General features: G+C 35.2%; 1 protein-coding gene across 1 annotated transcript in view; it reads right to left on the bottom strand.

The window, feature by feature from the left end:
* Positions 1-5,715: 5,715 nt before the first annotated feature.
* The window catches only part of LOC145983754 (solute carrier family 4 member 11-like), a 398,440-nt gene continuing 380,446 nt past the window's right edge, over positions 5,716-23,709 (bottom strand). Inside the window, exons 11-14 of the mRNA XM_083116803.1 lie at positions 22,387-22,560; positions 16,212-16,407; positions 10,857-11,026; positions 5,716-5,782 (exon numbers count right to left, since the gene is read on the bottom strand). Of these exons, the coding sequence (XP_082972929.1) occupies positions 5,716-5,782; positions 10,857-11,026; positions 16,212-16,407; positions 22,387-22,560 (607 nt within the window). The remainder of the gene's footprint in view (positions 5,783-10,856; positions 11,027-16,211; positions 16,408-22,386; positions 22,561-23,709) is intronic.

Here is a 23,709-nt window from a genome sequence, read left to right on the forward strand (position 1 = left end):
ACTTCCCTTCATTTATATTTACATATGGTTTGGCTTTACATCAACAAACTTTCACAGCTTTCAGAGGACATCAACGCAAAACAACTTTTCTTAAATAATCAAAACTGGATGCACACATGAGAATTTGAATTTTTATCCTGTGTGTATGCATCCATGCAGTACCTATTTATAGTTCCCACTGACATTAGAATATAAAAATTGTGTTGACAATATATATATGAAGAATGCTTCCTTGCAAAACAAACGAACACTGATATTGATAACATGTGTGTCAACACTTGAGGCAGAAATTGTTATTCTCTGTCTCTGGAATCTGTGGGGCAAGGCAATGCATAACAGAAGAGAAAGGAAGGAAGGAAGTTGGCAGAGCACAGCAGTGTGTACAGCTGCAAACAGCTGGTAGCTGCATTCCCTTCCCCTCTCACGAGTTCATTGGTTGAGCCATCTCAAGTCACCACTTGCATAGAGACTTGTTTTCATTTGCTAGCTCGAGAGATTCCTCGGACAGAGTATAAGAGGATAGGATGCTTTTGATTCAACGTGACCATTTTTTTTCTGGCTAAAGGGAAGGTTTCCCCTATTTTCTTCCCCATTTGGAGCCCTGCTGTTTGGCAATATCAGAGTATTACTCATTCATCACAATTAACAATAAAATGTTGATTTTGCTCAATTTAGGCATAGAACTGAGCTCGAAATTTGTATAATCTGCAGAAAGATATTGCTCACAATATATTTCTTTCTTATGGATTAATTAATTTTCTTATTGTAAGTGTTATCATTTTGAAAATTCTTCACACACTACATAAAATTAGTGCCAAAATACTACATTTTAATGTATCTAATAATCATGCATATAAATAAAACTCATTGTACCTAATACAAATTCAGCAAATTATAAATGTCTTGAGTTTTGCTCATTTCATACATGGAAAATACAACATTTTTTTTAGCACAAATGACTATTTGCTAGGGTGGGAATCTTCCACTTGCTAATGATAGCATATTCAACTATGTTGTCTGAGATAATGTTGCCTCTTTTAAAGTGTATACCAGTAGAATATTTTTCAATAAAATACAATGAATTATGGAAATGACACTGGAAATATATGTCATGTAATTAAAAGTGTGTGTTTACAAATTAAATTGACAGTATTTTAAGAAAAGAATACCGGAGGAATTTCAGCTCCTGCATAGGAAAGGAACAGAACGTGTTGACAGTACCCAATAGATGGCATGATCGGAAGGACACCATTTGCATTATAAAGGAAGGGAGAGCAGTTATTAAATTTTTGTGGTCAAACAGTTTAAGCCTTGTGAAATTTATGGAAGAATATTGCAACAATATAGAGATTGATGAAGAGGTTTTCTCGGGCAATCAACCAGGTGATTTCCAGATAGGATGTCAATCCCTGAATAAGAGAGTGACGTTAGCTCTCAAAAGGTAGGAATCCTATCTGGAAATCACCTGGTTGATTGCCCAAGAATACATGCCACCAGGAAAGCTTCAAGAATTATTTCAGTATAGAGATTGTTATATTTGCAAGAGAAAAGTAAACAGTGGGTAGAGTTGTTTACACATGGATGATCATCTACCTGTGATGAGCAATAATACAGTTACCTCACATGGCTATCAACAACATGAAAGTTGGCTGTGCTGACACCATTATTTATCAGAACAGGCACGTTTTTTTTTAACTTGATGTGAGTATTGGATCTAGCAGTGTTCAAAGTGGAAATTTCTAGGTGGGGGGTGCTTTCTGGCTTGTTAGTTGGGCATGGGAATAGTTGTATGGTTCAAAACGGTGACAGTGGAGCAGGTGGGGCAATTCTTTCACAAATTATCATAGCTTGGGATGCTTTATTCTAATTATCCTAGTTGGGGGGGAGGGGGGTGGCATCATCTTCCCCTACTTTGGGCACTGGATCTGCCAATACTCTTATTATGTATAATCTCAAATATGTCATGTTGTGTGCAATATGCAGCCGCCACATAGGGTTTTGTTCAAAGGCACTTGTTTTCTTCATGATAGTGCATGCTTCCACATGGCCATTGCAACTGTTGCCACCATTCATGTCACACCTAACATCATTTTATCATACAGCTTTGATCTAGCGTTTGAACCCCCTTCTCAGAACATGAAGATTTCAGAGTGATTACAAAGTCAAAGAAGCAGTGCATTCTGCTAGGATAAAGAAGTTGGTACAGTGGTGTAGGAAATGCATTGAAAACAAAGGATGCATATGCAAGTGAATTATTTCTCTCAAAATTTTCAATTTACAGTTACTTTTCGAAATTCATGATTTAGCATCTGTGTGTGTGTGTGTGTGTGGAGAGGAAGTTTGTGTTCATATGCCATAATACTGTTACCCAGTGCTTTCTTTTTTAAGATAAAATGTTAAAATACAAATCAAAGTACAAGTACTAAGACTGTTAATATGCATATGTCATAACTTAATTTACACATTCACTTTCTACTGTTCAAAGTGCAAAGAAGTGCTGTAAAATTTACCATAGTATTTAGTATATATATAAAAAATACAATAAATATATAACACACTGATAATGTATACATACTAAATTATATAAATATTTTAACAATGAACAAGAATTTGACAGATATAGACAGTTTGGTGGTTGTAACTATGAAGATATCGTTCAGAACATTTCCACATTTTTTGTTATGGACCCCATTAAATAGTTATAATTGTTATTTAGTTTCACATAACAAAGTATGCACTTAACAATATTCAAAATAGAGTGTCATATTTTTCTATATCTCTTACTTATTCGAAAACAATAACATTAATATATTGCTGTCCGAATTTATGATGTTTCAAATTTTTCTCAGCAACTATATTCACTGACAAATATTCTTAACATTAAAATCATGGTTTAATCAAGAATAAAGTTTCTTTCTCTCATCACATGCATTGAAATAATATAGTACAATTTCTTAATGAACAATAACTTTCTAAGTGTTATATATGTATATATTTTTCTGCTAGAAAAATAAAAAATCCATTTGCTATTCTCTTCAACAAATAATTTTACATTTATAATGCTATAACATTTATAATTATAAATGTACTCTTATTAAATACATTGGTGTGGGTATACTATTGATGAAGTAAATTAGCACATCATTAACAGAACTTAATATTTTAAAAAAAAGTTTCACAAAAGCAAGCAAATGTGTGAAAATTTTGAATACCAATGCATGGTGTATGTTCTCAAACAAGAAGAATAATGTAATAGGATTTGGCTATACAGTTTCACATGAAATGCTCATATTTACATGATTTATTGTCTTCATAATAATTCGTTTGAGTTGTTAACATATAACATGCAACTTACAGTTGCACTCTCCACACAACCATGCACATTGTTTAATAATTAGTACATGCCATTTTTAATTAAACTATGAAGAAACTGAAAGAATACATGATCAATGTTAGTTATATCATAATGTACATATAGATTGCAATGCTCTAAACAAAAACCTTGTAACCTATCTTACTCACTCATGTATAAGTGGTTATACTTCTACAAATTTCCTACAGTAATTTTATTCCTGTGCTTTGCATTTTGTAATTTGATAGGCATGGTAAATTTAATTTAAAAATATAAGTTTGGTGAGACATGAACACAAACATCATTTTTAAAAATGTTGACTTACCAAGCCAAGGAAACATACATTAAATATGTAATAGATACTACTCAAATTCAATGTCCATAAGCAATGTATTTTAGATTAAAATATGACATACATATTGAATATAGTTGAAAGTCAGATCAATAATATGTAAATGCATTGGTTACCCCTCATCAGGAAAACAGTACCCTTATACCAATTGCTCTCATTGACACAGTTGCATTTCATACAACAAGTTAAAGTTAAATTTTATCATAATTATATTAATAAAGTAATTTCATGATTGTAAGTTATTTCAGAGAATGAAATTTTGTTTCTTCCTGCTATCAAATAAAATTTAGGCAACCACAGGAAATATTCAATTCCTTGCAAGATTTAAAAAAATGAAAATATGTAGCTGAAATACAATCCAATAACCACAGTTCATGCAACAGAACATCACAAATACGTACTATCTAAAAATATCTTCTAACACTTAATATATGATCTTATGTGATAAACACAAATACTAATAGATACTCATGATTAAATACTGTCATATATACATAATAGCACTTTCATCAGAACGATTTCTCATACAAATGAAATCTGTTGAATTAAGGTCCTCAAAACGAATTAGTTTTTGAAGAACAACATTGAAATTTTATTTCAGGTTGAAGTTACGCAAAATAAAGCTTAATCAATAATTGTGAAACTGCCTTATCCTGTTAAGCATCCAATGCTTGAGCATTTCCTTCAAACAGCACTTGCCCTTAAAATTCACTTCATACCTCCACAAAATACCTCCATAAAAATTGCATTTATCTTTACCAATTGATTCATTATACCTAGAAAAATCGTTTTTCAAATATATCTTCTTTGATAAACAATAAAATATATGTTTCATTTTTACAATAACATGGACTGGATTAAAAACTATACAAAATAAACATGAATCTCAAAGAGGTTGATATAATGCAAGCTTGTAACCATCATTCCAAAACTACATTCTGCAACAGATCCGAACAAGGACATTCATCAAAAATAGTTCTTGTATGATTCAACAAGAAACATATATATATATTTATATTTAAATATGTCTACACACATCTACGGGTATTATCCAAATATTTTCCTTGTGTATATTCAGTAAACATACGTATGTTTACAAATAAATCTTGTCTACCCTTTGGTTGACTTATGATAGTGTATATACTAAAATAAAGTCCCTTGCTTATATCATAACAATATCATTATTAATATCTTTTTCCCCAGCAACAATTTAAAAACCCTCATCACATCATACCATGCAAACTTGAACACTGGTCTTTACTTTCTTTATGTCTGTTAAAAAAGGGAAACAAAAAATCGTGTCATGAGTAAGAGGAAGTTATCTTTGAATTATTCAGACCTCATCCAAAACTCATGTAGATTACTTCAGAAGCTTCTATAGCACGACCTATGTACACCTAATTACTTTCTCTAGTAATCATACAATTATGTATAACACATTCTTGACCAAATAGCAACATTTGTACAGTTACTACTAACAACTGTTTGATACTCTTAACACGCTATATAAATTTTAAGATGTTCTGAAGATTTGAAATCAATTTTGTGAGTTTCAGAGTTGGTCTCTTAACTACCTGTTTCATTAAATAGTAAATCCTATGGAGCACTGATTCACTCACTCTATTAGTAGGGTTTACTCCAAAAAAAACAAAAAAAAAACATACCTGTCACTTGTGAAGTGCACTTCTAGTAACACTATAACAGGTTATGTTGGAATCAACTTCCATAAAAGCACACTTTAGTTAGGCTGATTAATTGAATGGTTAGTTTTGTCTGAACTACCAAGTCTGGGAGAAAAAAGGAACTCACACATTCTAGAAAAAACACTACTCCTTTCTTTATTCTTTCTTGTAGAAAATTAAATGTCCTTAAGGTAAGATCATTGGCACTCTATTACTCACACAACACAAATTATTGCTTCTCATTTAAATATTGAGAAAAATTTGTTTATATCCCACTCTTAGATCACCACAACTAAAACAAAGACTTTCATGCAATAAGTGAAAATAAACTACTGATGTTCTCCATCCAAAGCTTCTAAATATCTGTCTTCAATAACTAATGGAACAAGCCGATGTCTGAAATAGAGAAACTTATTGTGAGTATATTCTACCATAAAAAAATAATATAATTGAATTTCTCTTAGCTACAGATTTTGGAATCAACTTTCAAGCAAGGTGCATATATAAGAAATTAAAATAAGTAGGAATATATTTCCCAAAGGATAGTCAGGGCTCTATAAGACACATGAGTGAATTTGCAGTACATGTAAGAGTTTATATTAAAAGCAAGATCTTGCCACACTGCTATTGATGATTCAGACTGTGAAGCTTGAAAGAATTACTAGCGGAACATATGTTATTTGTTTATAGTGGACACTTTAAGTGACTGCTAAGGGCAGTTCTCAATTTGGAAGTTCCATGATTAACACGATCCCTACCAGGGTGGTTTCACCAATTTCTTCCTCCTGCACCAAAGTGGTTATTGAACTTTATTTTGTAAATTTAGCTTTTTTCCTGTAAAAAAAAAACAACAGAACAGACAAAACACTATTATGTGCACTCAACTCCCTATACCTTGTTGGTCATGCCTTATGTGCATCTTTGTTATACTCGTGACCAATAGTGCACAAGGAAAACAAAGTGCAACCCACATCTTTCGGACAGAATGTCCAACATGGTGTGATTGGTGTGCGCCGGTTTCGGTCATTATGACCGATGTGGCAGAGAATGTGTTAAGATGAGACAATGCAGGCAGACCTTGAGTTGATTGATTGATACTTTACACGACATGGTATATTTAATTTTCATTTGATTTGGTATATTTTACTTTGCTTTTCTGCCACTTTTGGCTAATCATAAAGATGAGAATGAGTGATGATATGATGAAATTGATAAACGGCACTTAGAATGAATACCCATGCACAGGCCAGGATTCGAATCCAGGGAACATGATTAATTCACAAATTGCAGGTGCAGAGAGCACAGGTATTGCATGTGCAAGAAACAACAGGCCAAGATCACCTACATGCAGAAGCCAACAAGAGGTTTTATCAAACAATGTGTCCCTTGCTGCCTTAGAGACATGAACATGAGCTGTTATTGGAGAGTATCATTACTTATGATGAAAATTGCTTTGTACAACTTGTGCTACATTCATATTAGCGCTTGTCACCAGGTGAGCTACCTCACAAGATCAAAAAGCCATCACTACACCATAGAAGATTTTACTCACTGAATTCTGGGCATTGCAACACAAGGTTCATTTTTGCAGGCAAAACATTAAGTTTGCTTCAAAGTTGAAACATGCTTATTGGTTTATTTATTTGGTATATTTTACTTCACTTTTTGTGCCACTTTTGGCTAATTTTCGAAGATGGGGATGAGTGATGATATGATGAAATTGATGAATTGGCACTCACAAACATCCATGCCCAGGCTGGGATTCAAAACTGGAACCCCTGGTGTCATAGCATGATGTGCTAACCACTCTGCCACGGGTGCCAGTGAAACATGCTTGTCATGTCAAGTGAACATGTTTATTTCTGCTTGATAGTAGCAGCAAGCTTGCCAAGTGATGCTTACTGCACTTCTGTGCAAGCTAAAATCTCACTATGCAAAGAATATGACAGAAGAACAGGCTTGCACTAAGCATGCTGTATCAGACTAACTATGACACAAGCTATGGTAAGCTTGATACCAGCTCTTGATTGAACTCCTGGACCAAGGTCAATCAATCACTGCCATTGCACACCAAAGAAGTCAAGTCTCATGGCCTCTCCTTTTCATGCATACTGGTCGCCTGCACACAGCATAAGCTACCCAAAAAATGGTCACAGAGTTGTGTACTGTCTCGTTCAGTATATTCTCCTGACATCTCCCCAACAGTTTATCATTTTCAAGGTTTTGTAAATACCCTGTGACAACATGGCATGAAAGATGCACTGTCTTCACATTTTAAGGCTACGTAGATGCAGTTGTACAGAAAAGGAATATACAATTTTATTGTATGATGACAGATGATTGTCACCTGTCCTGGAACCTATATTGTACAGTCATGGACACTTCTGGGTTGTAACGATTCCATTGAAAGTTAATGGAATTGTTATAACCCAGAAGTGTCCATAACTATACAATCAATATAAAGACTGGTGGATAGACAGGCCAATAAGGTACAATTTGGTACAGGATTTACACGAGAGTTTCAGCTCCAGCTTGAGATAATATAACAAAAATTTAACACTTTTCCTCTAGTGTTTTCCAACTAGGGTCTCAAATTGTTTCTTGAGAAACCTTAAACTCATACTACATTACAAATTTATAGATATTTTGTGATAAATTTGGTTGTTGTGTCCACCCAGGTAGTTATGACCTAAGAATTTCAATTCTAGGCAACACTAAGAAAGAAACCAAAAATTTAACCATTTCCCTACCTGAGATAATGGATTTTATACTCCATTATTGAGAGCAGTGGCTCTCAAACTTTTTTGGATCAATGCACACCATTTCGTCCTGTGGAATATTGCCACACATTCATACAGTACATTTTTTTTTATTATTTAAACTCTTCTGACCTGATCTATTAAATTCATGCCTTCGTTGTTCAATAAATAGCACAATATATAACACTAGGTCACAGAAGTTCATAGCACCATAGTTTGCCATGGCACGCCCTTTATGAACCACTGAATATGAACATTCTGTGGCAAAATTATCTCTTGCGTTCAGTCATCAGATGTCTTTATTAAATTTTTCACTTCTAACTAATACTTAATAAATATGACTGTTGGGGAGAGGGGAGTTCATTTTTGTTTTGATGGTTCCTTAAGTAATATGGATACTCTGTAAGAAACTTCATTCTCGAATCTGAATATAAACTATCAATATACTAAGAACATGCATTATGTACAGAAGTCAATGATAGTAAGTCTAGACAAAATATCTCTTTATCCTTTGATAGATCAGAAATAAAAACAAAATTCCTTGGATCAAAATATCAATATAAACGTTGTCAGTTAATCTGTCGATTTATCTACTCAATTCAAACATCCAATTATTTTTTTTACTATTAATTCAGTCAGACAAACACGAGCGGTGAAGAGATAGTGTGGGGAGTTATTTTTCAGTGATATAAGTTACACATAATGTATCCTAAACCACACATAAAGAATCATATTTCAGCTAAAATGCATTTAGTTATCTAATTTTTTTTTCACAATGGAAAGGGGGATTAGAAGGGCAAAGTAGTAGCTGACTTGACCTTCTCTCACTTTCATATATATATCTTCGTAAAAAATGTTATGCACTGAGAGAAGTACGAAGTTCTAGTTCATTGTGATATCTGTCTACATGTCAATTTGAATCAACACAGTCAAAAGTAACAACTGGCATCATGGTGGACTATCCATGTTTCAGGAAAATTGAAGATATGGAATTTAAAGGATCGAAGAATTGAAAGATCAAGTTATCCCCAGATTCACTGCACTGAATTATGTTGGTACAGTCACAGACCCTTCTGGGTTGAAGCAATCCCATTGAAAATATATGGGGTTGTTACAACCCAGAAGTGTCCATGACTGTACATAGCAGATGTAGGGCCACTTTTGCATGGACACTGGCAGAAAAATTTCCACTTGAGGAAAGAATCAAATTAAAGTCTCCAATATGGAGAACTGATTGTGGGGGGATCTATAGTCATGTACTCAAAGACCTATCAAGCACTAGTTTATTACAGCATAAATTCTTCTCATCGAACACTTCTTTCAACAATCTATAACCAATAAGATATCAAGCAAGTCAGATTCTGAGTAGTACAAATGACAGATATAGTAGTTATGTGGTAAATGCAGCTTCAATTTCTTTGCGTGTAATGTTAGCATGTGCTAACAAAATAATAAATTAATTCCCTGTTTTCAAGAAGGCACATTGCATTATTTGAATCCTGACCTTAATACGGTACCTTGAAGTAATATTTGAATGTGCAAATTAAGATTTTTCAGAGTTATTTAATATTATTTGAATTTTAGGAATTGAAATAATACAATAATAAAATAATTTTAAAATATTTAAGTAAATATGTACAAGCATCTTCACCTTTCACACACACAACATTGTCAGCATTCTCAGAAACGTCTAATTTGCATTAGGACATCCTATGTTAAAAAACTTTACATGGTGAATTAATATTTGAAACATCCATAACAGCTTCTAAAATATATCACAAGGCACATACTGAAAGTCGTGAGCCTTGTTCGATTACTCTCAAACCTTGACCATTTTGGTTGAAACCACATGTACGGCAGATACAGCCATCTGCTGTTAACTGCATGAACCACATGCAGACACATGTGCACTTTCGCTGTCAGTGCTGTTGGTAAGAGAAAAATGGCGTCCACAGACACTTAAATTTGTCAATGTGCAGTCGTGGAATTTCTTGTTAGTGAAAACATTAGAGGTGCAGAAATTCATCAGCATTTGCTGAACTTCTGTGGAGGTGCCTACATGGGTTACAGTAGAGACTACAGTGAAATAATGGGTGAGACATTTTGCAGATGGTAACACAGACATTGTTGATAAACCTCGTAGTGGCAGATCGAATACAGCTTCCACGCGCAACAAAACGCAACACTGGATTGACGAGCTTATCCAAAATGACAGGAAGTTAACTGTACGAGAAATTGCACATTATCTGAACACAGGACATCATAAAGACTCTTGGTTATCACAAGTTTATTTCAAGATGGGTGCCAAGGTGAAGAATGAGGTTTGCCGGAGGTACATTGTGCCGAAACGGACTTCTACAAGAGGAGCATTTTCCAGCTGTCGTTACAGTGGTGCAAATGTGTTGGCTGATCTGGATGTTATATGAAAAAGGAACAACAAGGTCCAAATTATGTATTACTATAGGTAGAATAAAAATATTGGTTTTAAACTTTGAGTAATATCACTTGGCTCATTACTTTCAGTACATACCTTGTACTTCTAATTTGACTGCATCTTTTAAGATTAGAGGCAATAGCATGATATATGCTATCCTGATTCACGGATAAGAAGCAACATCTGGGTTAGGTAATGAATCCAAGCCTCTACACATTTAAATCCTTGCAAAATGTAAAACAGTTAACTTCTAACATTGTACAAATAAAATACATACCTTATTGGTAGAAGGAGTAATATCATAAATGGAAATATCATCTTTATATATGCCCATGGAGCAAATCCAAAAACACACATTAAAACCAATTGGGCAACTTGACAAACTGTAAACTCATGAATTTTTCTTTGTGGAACTCGTCTAATGTAGTGATTTGGAGGATAAGCAGCCTATTAAAAGCAAATATGGAAATCACACAAGTAATACATTTAAAACAAAGAGTTCAATTATAAATTATAATTAATACCTTGGTTCTTTCAAGGAAATGAAATGTAATCAATCCATTATTACATACATTTATTTTTCAGACAGACCAGAATATTTCATTTTTTTCGTTTGTGATAATAAGCAATACCTTTGCTCATTGTGATAAAGATAATGATCAATGTGATTGTAACACCTACAATGGCCGTAAAATGTAATTAGAGATACTGGACTGACAGTATTTATTAGGTAAAAGAAAAAATGAAACTTATTTCTTCAGAGAAACAAGTTATTAGATTAAACATGTTATATTTCTCTCACTTCCTGGCATATCCTAACAAACTTTTCTGCAGAGAAATATAATGCTACTAACAAACACAAACTAAATTTCATTGCATGTACTGTTATTTTGATTAGGTTTGCTTATATGTGATTCAGACCTGGAACTATTGAGTCAAGATTGTGACTCTAACAATCAGAGTGCTTTTTTACAGGATAGCAAAGTCTCAGTGAGAATCAATTGATGGTAAATGTAACATTTCCTAGTAATGAAAATCATACATATATTTCTGGTAAGATCAGAGTTTTGGAGAAGTTACATTTCTGAGGGTGTGATTAGATTTAAAATATATGCAATTTCCATTCACTTTACATACACACACGGGGGCCAAAGCAGAAACCTGCAATAGGCCTGGAACAGGTGAACATAATGTGAAACTTGCACTGCAAACAAGATGTTGCACATTGCATAGCTTTCTTGAAGAAGACTCAACAGGTCTCCAAAGCCTGTCAGATTTTCTTGTTACCTGCCAGTTACTCCAGAACTAAGAAGTCAAAGGGGTCACTTGGTTCGTGCCTAGTTTCAGGTGTCAATAATATGTACATTGATATGATATGATTTATTTGATATGATTTATTTCCATCTACTTGATCATATAAGTACAAATAGCACTATGATATGGGATAGGTCAATTACATGTATAATTTTGAGTACAAAGGAATTAACACATACTTATGCATATTAAAAAGTATAAAAGAGTATAGAATAACATAAAAAATAGAAGAAATATCAAAGGTTATGGCTATTAGTGAACATAAAAATAGAAGAAAAAATCAAAAGTTATGTCTGTCTATTAATGAAAAATATGATCTAAGTACTCCTCTGTGCTATAAAACAAATACTTCATAAGCAAGCTTGTTACTGTTATTTTAAATTTGGTTGGATTATGATTCTTGAATTCCTCTGGCAGCTTGTTATAGAGTTTTACACCTTGAAATCCTAGACCACTATGTGTTTTGGATGTGCAGACAGTAGAAAGGTGGAGGGAGTTATGCATACGAGTGCTGTACTTGAGTATGTCCAGATTTTTTGAGAAGATTTTAGAATTAGTATGAATAAAGTACAACGTTTCTAATATGTACAAAACATGGAAGAGGTAATATTTGAAATTCATTGAAAATTTGTTTTGTTGGGTTTGAGAGGGATACATTCTTCATAATTTTTAATATGCATTTTTGCCAAATAAAAATTTTCTGCATTTTGGGTGAACTGCCCCAGAAAGAGATACCATATGTAAGTACAGGTTGAATCTATCCAAAATATACTGTCCTTAAATCATTCAAAGTTAAAACATTTCTCAAAATTCTCATCATGTAGCAGAGCCTGCTTAACTTTTGAGTTAAATTAGTAATTTGCATGTCCCAAGACAGGTTTGTGTCTATCCATACTCCTAAGAGTTTTATTGCATTGCATTATTTTATGACTTCATTGTTAATAACTATATTTAAGTTTTTTATTTGTTTTGCTGGATTAAAATTTATTAGAACTGTTTTATTAACATTCAGGGAAAGCTTGTTGTTGTTTAGCTGCTGCCTAGAAATTCACAATAGTTTTGTGGCTGTTAATAAATTTTAAGTTATTAATTTATTAAAGTTTAATATGGTTATGTAGCCATGAAACTATTTTGAATATCTAGACAACAGTGAGAGCAAATCACACAAAGATTCATGTGAATGTTCTCGAAGGAATTTTAAATAGATGTAATTTTTCAGAATTTGGAATATCATGGAATTTTTTCAAAAGGAGAGGAAATTTCGAAAATGGCTTCACTGCCATTGAGCAAAGGTCGACTCCAGCCTAAGCAACGTTCACATTTAAATAAAAATTTGGAATGCAGATAAATCCATTTTTAAAGTTAATTTTCCTCTATGGTAGAAAAGGTATATATTATTGACTCCTAAAACTGGCCATGAACCAAGTGACACCCTTGACTTCTTAGTTCTGGAGTAATTGGCAGGTAACATGAAAATCTGATAGGCTTTGGAACCTGTTGAGTCTCCTTCCAGAGAGCTATACAATGTGCAACATCTTGTTTGCAGTGCATGTTTCACATTATGTGCACGTGTTTCAGTCCCATTACAGATTTCTTTTTGGCCCCTGTATGTGCATGTGTGTGTGTGTGTGTGTAATGTGAAAAAGGAAATAATTGGAAGGTTTAAAATGCATATAATATGTATGAAGTAAACATGAAACACTTACCAAACAAAATTAAGATTAATCATTTTTTTCTAATCCACATCCTCACTACAGAGAATGTTGGATGTCATATATATTCTCTGTACTGAAGATGTGCTCAAGTTATGAAAATACATAATTAAACAGTTAAAATTCTACAGGTGCATGAAAGTGCATACCATGAAAGCAATAATGGTGATCTCCTATTTATTTTTGTCAACTAAATTTTATCATGCTTAGCATGCCCTGAAAGTATCAGACAACATTTGAATTTCAACTTTGCTTTAGAGTACTTAATTTTAATTCAATGTACGAATGCTGGATTTATAATGTGAGAAGTTTTATGTATCTAATTTATATATATCTTGTCATAATATACATGTCCCAAAATGATTATCGAGGTTTCAAGCAGTTGGTATATTGCAGCCAATGTAGGTGAATATTTATATCATATATGCACGATAAAAATGGCTCTGGGAGTTTGCTACTCTGAGCGGTTATAATTTTTTTCACATCAGTCACAGCGGCATAGGTGCATTATAAGAAAGCAACTTACCAGTGACGTGCACTGAGGAGTAGCTAGTCTAGCAGAGATAGATCAATCAATCTCACATCTCGAATTATATTCAAATCACAATATTTATTGTATTGTTAAAGCCACCACAGCTCATATGCAACACCTTTTTTTTCCATGCTCTTCTCGTCCATCGGTCTTCTCCACGGGTAAAGCTGGCTGGATACCCTAGCTCGCTCTTCTTCCGTCTGACCAGTTTCCAGGTAGAAACGGCCGCCCGAAAGAAAAGGAAGATTTCTACCCCTCTCCCGATGTAATGGTTGAAAGCCCGTGCTTTCAGGTCCCGCAGTCTATCTCCTATAGGACAGGTAGGGGATTGGTTTCTCATAGATTTTTTTGTAAATCCTCTAAAGAACTCAGGGTAAAATTTTCTGCAGTTCTCTGTATTTACACAACATTTTACACGTTGTACAATATGTATGTATAATATGGGATGTAGTTTTATTATTTATGAAATGGGAACGTGTTATGTGCAGACAATAATGTTATGCTTTCTTTCTTTTTTTTCAAGTATGGAATATATAATGATTAAATTACAAATATGTGCTCGGGCTCTCTCTCACTCTCGTTTTAGTAGTGTTTTATTTAAATATACTACTCTTGGCCTCTAACAGTCATAAATACGGATGTATTTATTTGGGCAAGAGAACGTGCATTCATATTGTTGTAGGATTGGTTTATTTTACTTCGCTTTTCTGCCACATTTGGTTATTGTGAAAATGAGGATGAGTGATGATATGATGAAATTGATGAAGGGACCTCATATGAACAATCCAGGCCAGGATTCGAACCCGTGATGAGTGCACATTCTTGTCCTATGTGTTGTACTCTGCAGTGAATAATAAAATAATTTGGAATGAAAAATGTATCTCAGAACTCAAAAAGTCAAATGAATATTATTGAAGAAACTACAAAAAGTGTGTTTTGTTTCCTGTTTTGTTTCTGTGCATACAGTGTACTTAAAACACCAAATCAACCAACTGTGCGGGAGTGGTTATCAGAGTGCGCTACGACACTAGGAGTTCCGGGTTCGAACCCCATCCTGGGTATGGGTGTTCTTTGTGTTTGTACCTTCATTAATTTTATCGTATCATCTTTGCAATTAACCAAATGTGACAAAAAAGTGACGCTAAGTAACAAAAATGAAATCAAATCATTAATTGATTGCTCGATTTCATTTATTTTACTTCGTTTTTCCGCCACTATTGACTAATCACGAAGATGATATGATAAAATTGATGAAGGGACACACACAAAGAATATCCATGGCCAAGCTGAGATTCTAACTCAGGATCTCTGGCTTAGTAGTAAAATCAAATCGTTTTTTATTTTCGAATGTGGGTTGGGTTTATGTGTACTTTTTTTAGTACTCATTCATCATTTTGTAATCTTTTCCTGTTATTGACATTCTTTTTTTAGGAATAATGGGCCCTAAAGGGGGGAGGAGTGTGACCCACACCAACCCCACCCCCCCTTGAGCATGCCACTGACTTCTATCCCAAGTGTCGACGTCACCGCACGTCACTGCAACTTACATGCAGAAGTCTTTTTGTGTCATTGCATTTGCAAGGTGTGGTTCTGCTGTGTCAGTTCAGCGAGCTTTTTGACGGCGATTTGGAAGTGACCCTCCATCAGATAACAACATTCGTTGATGGTTTAATAAGTTTCAAATAACTGGATGTGTCTGCAAAGGGAAGAGTTCTGGACTTCCAAGTGTGTCGAATGAAAGCATCGAGAAGCATTGGACTACTGGAAGGATGTGTACTGTATCACGAAATGTGCTCACATTGAACATTTATAAGGTACATTATGTAAACTTGTTGAGTTGTTGTTTACTCCCATATAAGCTTTGTCCTTCTACCCCACATATAAAGGAAATTAAACGACAATGAAACACTGATAATTATTTTAGGACACACTGTATATAACAACTTTCAGACTTTCAAACTTTGGAAAATGTTCGTAAAGAAAATGCAAAGAAGTAAACATAAATTTGATTTAATTGTATCGTACTTTTACAGGTAAGATAGAAGTTACTATATATGAAACAGAACTAACGTACCTGCTCCATAAATAAAAGGGTTATTCTTTCAAACATTTGATTCCCATTTAATGATGTTACAGCCATGTAAAGAAACAACCCATCAAGAACTGCTGTTGGTATATAAGCCATTGGATAGGGCAAGAGAAATATAGACAAGCCAATAAGGATGTGTGACAGCATTCCTGTCAGTCTTGTTTCCCTCACTTTTACAATGCTGGAAAATAAAAACATAATAAATTATACTTTAAAAAATATTGCATATAATAACAAGTATAATTACAACTGCTCTTGTAATCTAGCTGTAGCCTAAATTTATTTAAACATATACACATTTACTTCAATTTGATTTGTATCTAATTCACAAGTTTCCTTCTTACATATTTGATATCACGTGATATCAAGAATTAAGTAAAACTTATGCACTTACTATCATGCAGTGTTAAAATTACACAAAGTGTAGAGGGTGGAGGAGGACTTCAGAACTTTGTTTTGCATTGTAGATATTTTTTTTAGTATTATGACCTAACCTACCTAATAGAAGTCAATTCGAATAGTGTCATTACAATAATAATAGCAACAAAATGTAGTATTTAAAGTATATTTATTAAAATCAACAGCCAATTTTTATTACAAAAGTACAGTTATGTGCAACTTTCCATTCTATCACAAGCATTTGACAAATCAGTCAGTGGCACAAACTTCAAATTTTTTTTTTTTGGGATTTGGGGAACAATATGGACATATGCAATATAAATATTAGGGAGACAAATTTATGGTAAATAAAAACTGAGGAGAGCGGTAAATAAAATGTAAGATCAGCGGTATATACCAGCGGTGGAAAAAAAATATAAAAATTGGCACACACTTTTTCATCATGAGAGGAAACAACATACAAAAGAGCTATGAATTGATAAACTACTTCATTTTTATATACTGTACACATACACAAGTACATAGATTTCAACTGTAATTGCCAGTAGTGGCAATTGGGTGGGGCTAGGATAGTTTACTTTTCTTGCTAGACAAGGCTTAGTATTTAGAGGCCATAGTGCAGGAGCAAAGAAGTAAGGACCCCGCACCCCCCCCCCCCAAATCGACGCCATTGATAATTGCACTGAAAAAAAAGAAGAAATTGGGAAATCCCAATTTGCAGCATCTTCCTGATGTGATCGAAAATAAAACGTTCTCCAGCTGCAAGTGGTAGGAAACTTTAGGCAAACATTTTGTTACAAATCGACAGTTTGCGCGCACAACCTCGATTGCCAGTTTTTGTGTGTTTTCTACTTAATTTGATGATATTTCATGGTTATTTCACGAAAAAGCGTTCATTTCGTAGAAAAGCACACATTTCGCATTACTTCACGAATAAAACTCATGCATATTTCATCATTGGGGGTGTAGTTATGTGCACAATGTTCAAAATTGCACTTTTTTTTTTTTTTTTCATATTTCGCGATTTTGCGCATCGCAAAAATTCAATGTCCCTAATAATTATACAGGGTGGAATATTTTTGATTACCCAGTTTGAAAATAATATACTCAGCTCTAGAGACAATAAAACTCCAAAAATGTGATATCATCCTTTACACTACACTTGTTCATTTACATACATGCCACGTAGACTTTACTACTGCGCTTTGTGTGCATGAACTGTTAAACATTCACGGTTGAATGGAAAGACGTGAGGTTCTTGGACAGTAGTGTTGGTCAAACATTTGACCTAGCAGTGTTACGTGTTAATTCTTAGCCACAGACCATCGTGTTCTGTGAAGTGTACTAGTGTTAACGGCCGGTGTAGCCCGGTGTAAGGGATGGCTGCATACAAGTCCCAAGAGCTGGCGGACATGCATCTGGTTTATGGGGAGGCTGGAGGTAATAGCCGTGCTGCAAGGTGTCTGTATGGGGCACGTTTTCCAAATAGGGTGTTACCATCGCACACCTTATTTCAAACTGTAGACACTCGACTTCGGGAAACAGGATCAGTGTTGCCACCTCGTCGAGAAGTTGGACGACCGCGAAGTGTGCGAACAAGACGGTTTGTGGAAGATGTGCTAACTGCAGTGATGGATCATCCAGGTACCAGTATGTGCGCACTAGCCCACGAACGAAACACCTCCCATGTGAATGTGTGGCGAGTCCTGGCAGAAGAGAGGATGCACCTGTACAAATTGAAGAAAGTGCAAGATCTTTTACTTCGGGACTTTGTCCCACGTGAGGACTTTTGCCAATGGTTTGTTCATCAAATTGAAACTATCCCCAATTCTCAGAATACGGTACTATCTTTCCGAAAACTTGTGTGTTCAATAGTAAAAACAGTCATGTGTGGGAACATGATAATCCACATGCACTGCTAGTGCATGGGTTAGGTGGTAGAGCAGCCTACGGCTGAACCTCGCCTGCTAAATAAAGGCATTATTATTATTATTATTATCAGCACAGATTTGCAGTGAATGTGTGGTGCGGGATACTGCATGACCATTTGATTGGACTGTATATTCTCTCTGTTCGCCTATGTGGACCCACTTATCAAGCATTTCTCAGTGAGGTTTTGCCTGAACTACTAGAGGACGTGCCCTTGGCACTGCGACAAAGACTGTGGTTTCAACATGACGGTGCACCCCCACATTTCGATCGGAATGTGCGCCATTTCCTCAATACCGTATTCCACAACCAGTGCATTGGCAGGGGAGGGCCTGTGACATGGCCACCTCGATTGCCTGATATTACACCCCTGGATTTCTTCCTCTGGGGAGAGATGAAACGCCTCGGTTACGAAACACCCGTCGTGTCAGCCGAGGACCTCGTTGCCCGTATCAATGTAGCTGCAGCATCGATAGCAGAAACGCCGGGGTTGTTGGGTCACACCAGACAATCCTTGATTCGCCGTTGTTGCCTCTGCTTGGAAGTACATGGTAGACACTTTGAAAACCGTCTGTGATGAGGTTCCCTTCACATCTCCATTAAGCATACTGTGTGCCCTTCAGGGTATGCAACCTATGACAGTTCATTTTTTTCGTTTTTACGTCATGGTGCCCTTCGCTCAGGAAATTTTCTTTGTTTTTTGGTGCCATTCAATACATGCCAATTTTCGTTGATACCAGCTCATGCAAAACGCACACCCATCCCACTCCCGTCAACATCTTCGTTCGCATCCTTTGGGGAATCCCTTGCGCCGACATTGCACAACATTGCTACATGATTTTTTGACAAGAGCGTACCAATTTCTTAGTGGACCGCCCAACACCGACGACTACTCTCCACCCGTTTTGCCATTATTCACTTCGGAAAATCATTTTCCCACGTTTTCAAACGCCAATAACTCGGCAACAAAGCCGTTTCAGGAATTTCGTTACATGAACTTTCCACCTTATTTTCACTCGTACAATCACCTCCCAAGCATTGTAAACGAACTTACGAAACACCTTGTATATATAAAAATGGATGTATGTGAGTGTGTGTGTGTGGGTGTGTATATTTGTTTGTTCCGGCATAACTCTCGAATACCGGGAGCAATTTCAAGGAAACTTGGTATACGTATCACTTGCAATCTGAAAATAAATACTGTGGGGGTAAGACACCCCTGCCACCCCTGGGGGTGGGGTGGGAAGGGGTGACATGTAAAAATAATCGAAAACCACCGATACGAAATTCCGCACAAACAGACATCCGTGACTCTATGCAATCCGAACAATGATAGTGTTTCTCAGGTTGTCTAACATTCAGGCTGTGTTGCGAATGAAATCCATAGTTTTTGTGACACTCGCAATGCAGTTCAACTCCAAGTTCCTCACCTATCGACATGGGTGGGGGAGGGGAGGGTGAGAGAGGGTTAAAAATAAAATGCCACAAATGACCTAGATTAGTGTCGAATCCATAGTTTTTGGAGTTACTAAGCTAATTGATGACATTCAAGATCACATTTAAAATTAGTTACATTTTACACTATAGTTAGAATTCATTATTTTCCTGTCTAATACAAGCTTGGGATAAATAAATACCTAGGCAATGCTGGGTAATCAGCTAGTATTTTATAAATTGGAGTTACATCCCTCTGGATCTCACATGACCTAGTACAATTTTCCCAAACAAATCAATAATTAAGTGAAAAACTGCAAATTATTGTTGAATAATGAAAGCTAACAATGATAGTTCATACATTCTCAGACAATGGAATCTTCTTTTACTGGTTGGGAGTGAATTTAGAAATGTTAAATTTGAAATATTTGGACTAGAAGAGGGGTTATTCCCACGCTCCTGCCACCCCTTCAGTTCGAACACTCCACTCGTGCATAACTTTGAAAGGTATGTGGTGAAGTCCTCTTTATGTAAAGTAGACAAAAGTTTCTTACATACAATAATATATTAATGTGCCACAGAACTGCCCATATTCATTAAACATTTAGAACTGAAAAAAATCACAAAAGTGCAACCAACTTTCAGTGCACTGTGGTGCCAGGGGTCCCAGATTTGAATCCCAGCATGGGAGTGTTCTTTGTGAGCTGAGCTTCCCTTCATCAGTTTCATCATATCATCACTCATTCTCATCCTCGTAATTAGCCAAAAGTGAAAGAAACTGTTTGGATCCCACTTTAAACTGTAGGTCCAGTCCCTATTAGCCTTCCTGTGAATAAAATGAACTTAAAACCAAACTCCGTATCTATTTTTGATGCAATTCACGTGATAAGAATATGTTGTTTGTAAAAGATTCTATATTCTTGTACCAATGAAAGCTTAACTTATAGTAGAAAAAAAAGTATGTTCTTGTATCACTATATTGTGTAAGGGAGATTCTTAAAATAAACCAATTTCAACTCAGATAGGCCTAGAAAAAACAGGCTTAGGATATTTTCAATATCTTTAATATTGTCCGGCAAATTATCATCATTGCCATTGTTTTAAAGAAATTTTAAAATGTAATGCACACATTTATCAGATATTAAATTTATATTTTGAGGTACTTCACCTTGCAAACATAGCAGATTATTCCAGACATGGTTGTAATTCTTTTAATTGTGGTGTGGACAAGCCATCAAAAAGTGATCAGTCCAGCAAGTTTTGGGACTTGAACTACAGTTTAAAGTGGGATCTGAACGACTGTGCCAGGTGCCTCTACCTGGGATCAAACCTAGGACCCTTTGATTGCAAGGTGGCAGCTATACCAGGGAGGTTTATCCCTGCTTATTGCACCTTGCCATGAGGACACACGGAGGGCATTAAAGTAGGGTAGCCTCACACATTGATTGAATTCAGACACATTGGAAATGATGTGATTAGCACCACACTCAGCACTGCACTTTTACCCCACAGGACTGTCCCTAGATATCCATTGATTAGAAGCTGGGTGAGTCCCAAAGTTACTTTATCCAGGGGCATTGAGATCACCCACCTGGGAATAGACCCTGAGACATGGCAGTCATGTGCCATAGAGACACTGAACACTGCAGCTTTGACTGAATAAATATTACTTAACTAGATTAAAATGAGCTTTACTTCTTTTTTAACCAAATGTTAAGGTGTTTATATCATAAAACGTATATATAATATTTTGAGAAGTGATAAATGTAAGGATGTAAATGATGGCAGTAGTTTCTGCTACATGGTGTATAATTTGAACAACAGGTATATAATTATAATCATATCTATTTTTAGAAGTCCAGAAAACATCCAAAGGAAATCAAAATATTCAAACAACAAATGTCCATTTTTTATAACATAGGGACATACATGTTCTCTAGACACCTCAAAATGTCTCATTTATGTCCAGAAATAGATATCTTATGGAAAACTATCCATGTGATCTTGACTGGATGTTGTGAATATTCAGTAGGTGTCACTTCGAGATTTATGTTGCTATTTGGAGCTACAAAATACATTTGTTGAACTATTAGCAAGCCTATATTGACAATGAAGATACAACTTATCTTAACTTTGCTTCCTGTCTCTCTGTGCAAGTGAACTATTATTGAGCAAGGGAGTAGGTATGAGCATGTAATCACATGTGCATGAACCAATGGTCTATATCTGATGACTCATTAATATAATAATATAATTTTTGATTATGAACCCAAAGAGCACATGATACTTTAAACACAACTCAACTCATTTATTACCTGAAATACTCTAGTACAGTCACTAATACAATATTAATGTTATTAGTTTGATATGGCACATGCTGGCAATTAAAAATACTAACATTTCATACACATGGCCTTGATCCACTCTTTCCTCAACATCAGCTAAGCCTCGTACGTGGAGTGGAGAGTGAGGCAATGTAGCATGCATCCAGGGCAAGCAAAATATTGATAGGAACCCATTAAGAATAGCTACCACAAACAGATCCAGGTGATAAGCTGGACCCTTCTTCAACCTGTAAATAAAAATGGAAAGAAACAATTTTACAAGAACACAACAAATGTGTAAAATATGTTCCATTTACTGAAAATAAAAATTTTTGTAAAAAATAATGTTATGGTAAGGTTCAGGGGTTTTAGGTTACAGTGCTTAGAAAACCTTTTCAATTGGTGGCAAGTGGTTGGACCATCAAATTCCACTGCAATTCTCTCCATAATTTATGAACTAGTCTTTGATATTTTATTTAAATTGATACCAAGTTGTTCTGTATCCTAATCAAGAATCAACCCAAGTGTCACGAGCTGGCCATTCATTTAGGTCATTAGAGTTAGGCTTTTTGCCTGCCTAATGGCTTGGCTGTGAAAGGATGTATGCATATGTGAGAAGGGGGAAAATTAATGCTCTATTTACCTTCACCAATTTATTATGCACGGGCTGAACAGGTGAGGGAGTGAACATGCCTGAGGTGGATTAGGCACCTAAACACTGATACTTAAATGCTAGTGTCATCACTAATGTACTTTGTTGTAGAAATAAGATGCAATCATTTCTCCAGATGTCATCCAGAGGCACAATCAATATTATTCCAGGAACTTTCCTTGTTGAATCTTCTTCGTACACATTATCTTGTCTTCAATCAACATCAATGTATGTACATTTCTTCCAGAATTATTGACAACACCTGACTTAACATTTGTTTCTGTGTTAACCATGATAAGTTGTCTTTGTTCAACAGTGTTTACAACAGCGCTCATCATGAGATCGACATATTTGTGCTTTTCTTGTTCCATTTCACTCTATTGTACACCATAGAACGGTGCCTTAACTCAAATTTGTGTACTAATTTTTCTACAGTGATATAGTGCAACTTAATGTGATATTACATAAACCTTACTATTCTGTGATTACATATGAATATGCGCCGATATTAACTTGTAGACACTGTTTGTGACAAGATGCGACATATACGAGGTGCATTCCTTTATTGATGGATAATGTCATTTTACTACGTACATAAATTTTATAGTACATCTTAAATTATAACCTATATTGTTAATAAAGAAATAGGCTTGTCCCCTGGTCAACCCCATTTCTTTTCAGGGGGAGGTGGCATGTCACAAGCCAACTCCCCGGTGATGAGAGGTCGCTGGGACAGTTGGAAGTT

This window comes from Lepisma saccharinum, chromosome 2 (assembly GCF_977018435.1).
Source record: "Lepisma saccharinum chromosome 2, izLepSacc3.1, whole genome shotgun sequence".
Taxonomy (NCBI): Eukaryota; Metazoa; Arthropoda; class Insecta; order Zygentoma; family Lepismatidae; genus Lepisma; species Lepisma saccharinum.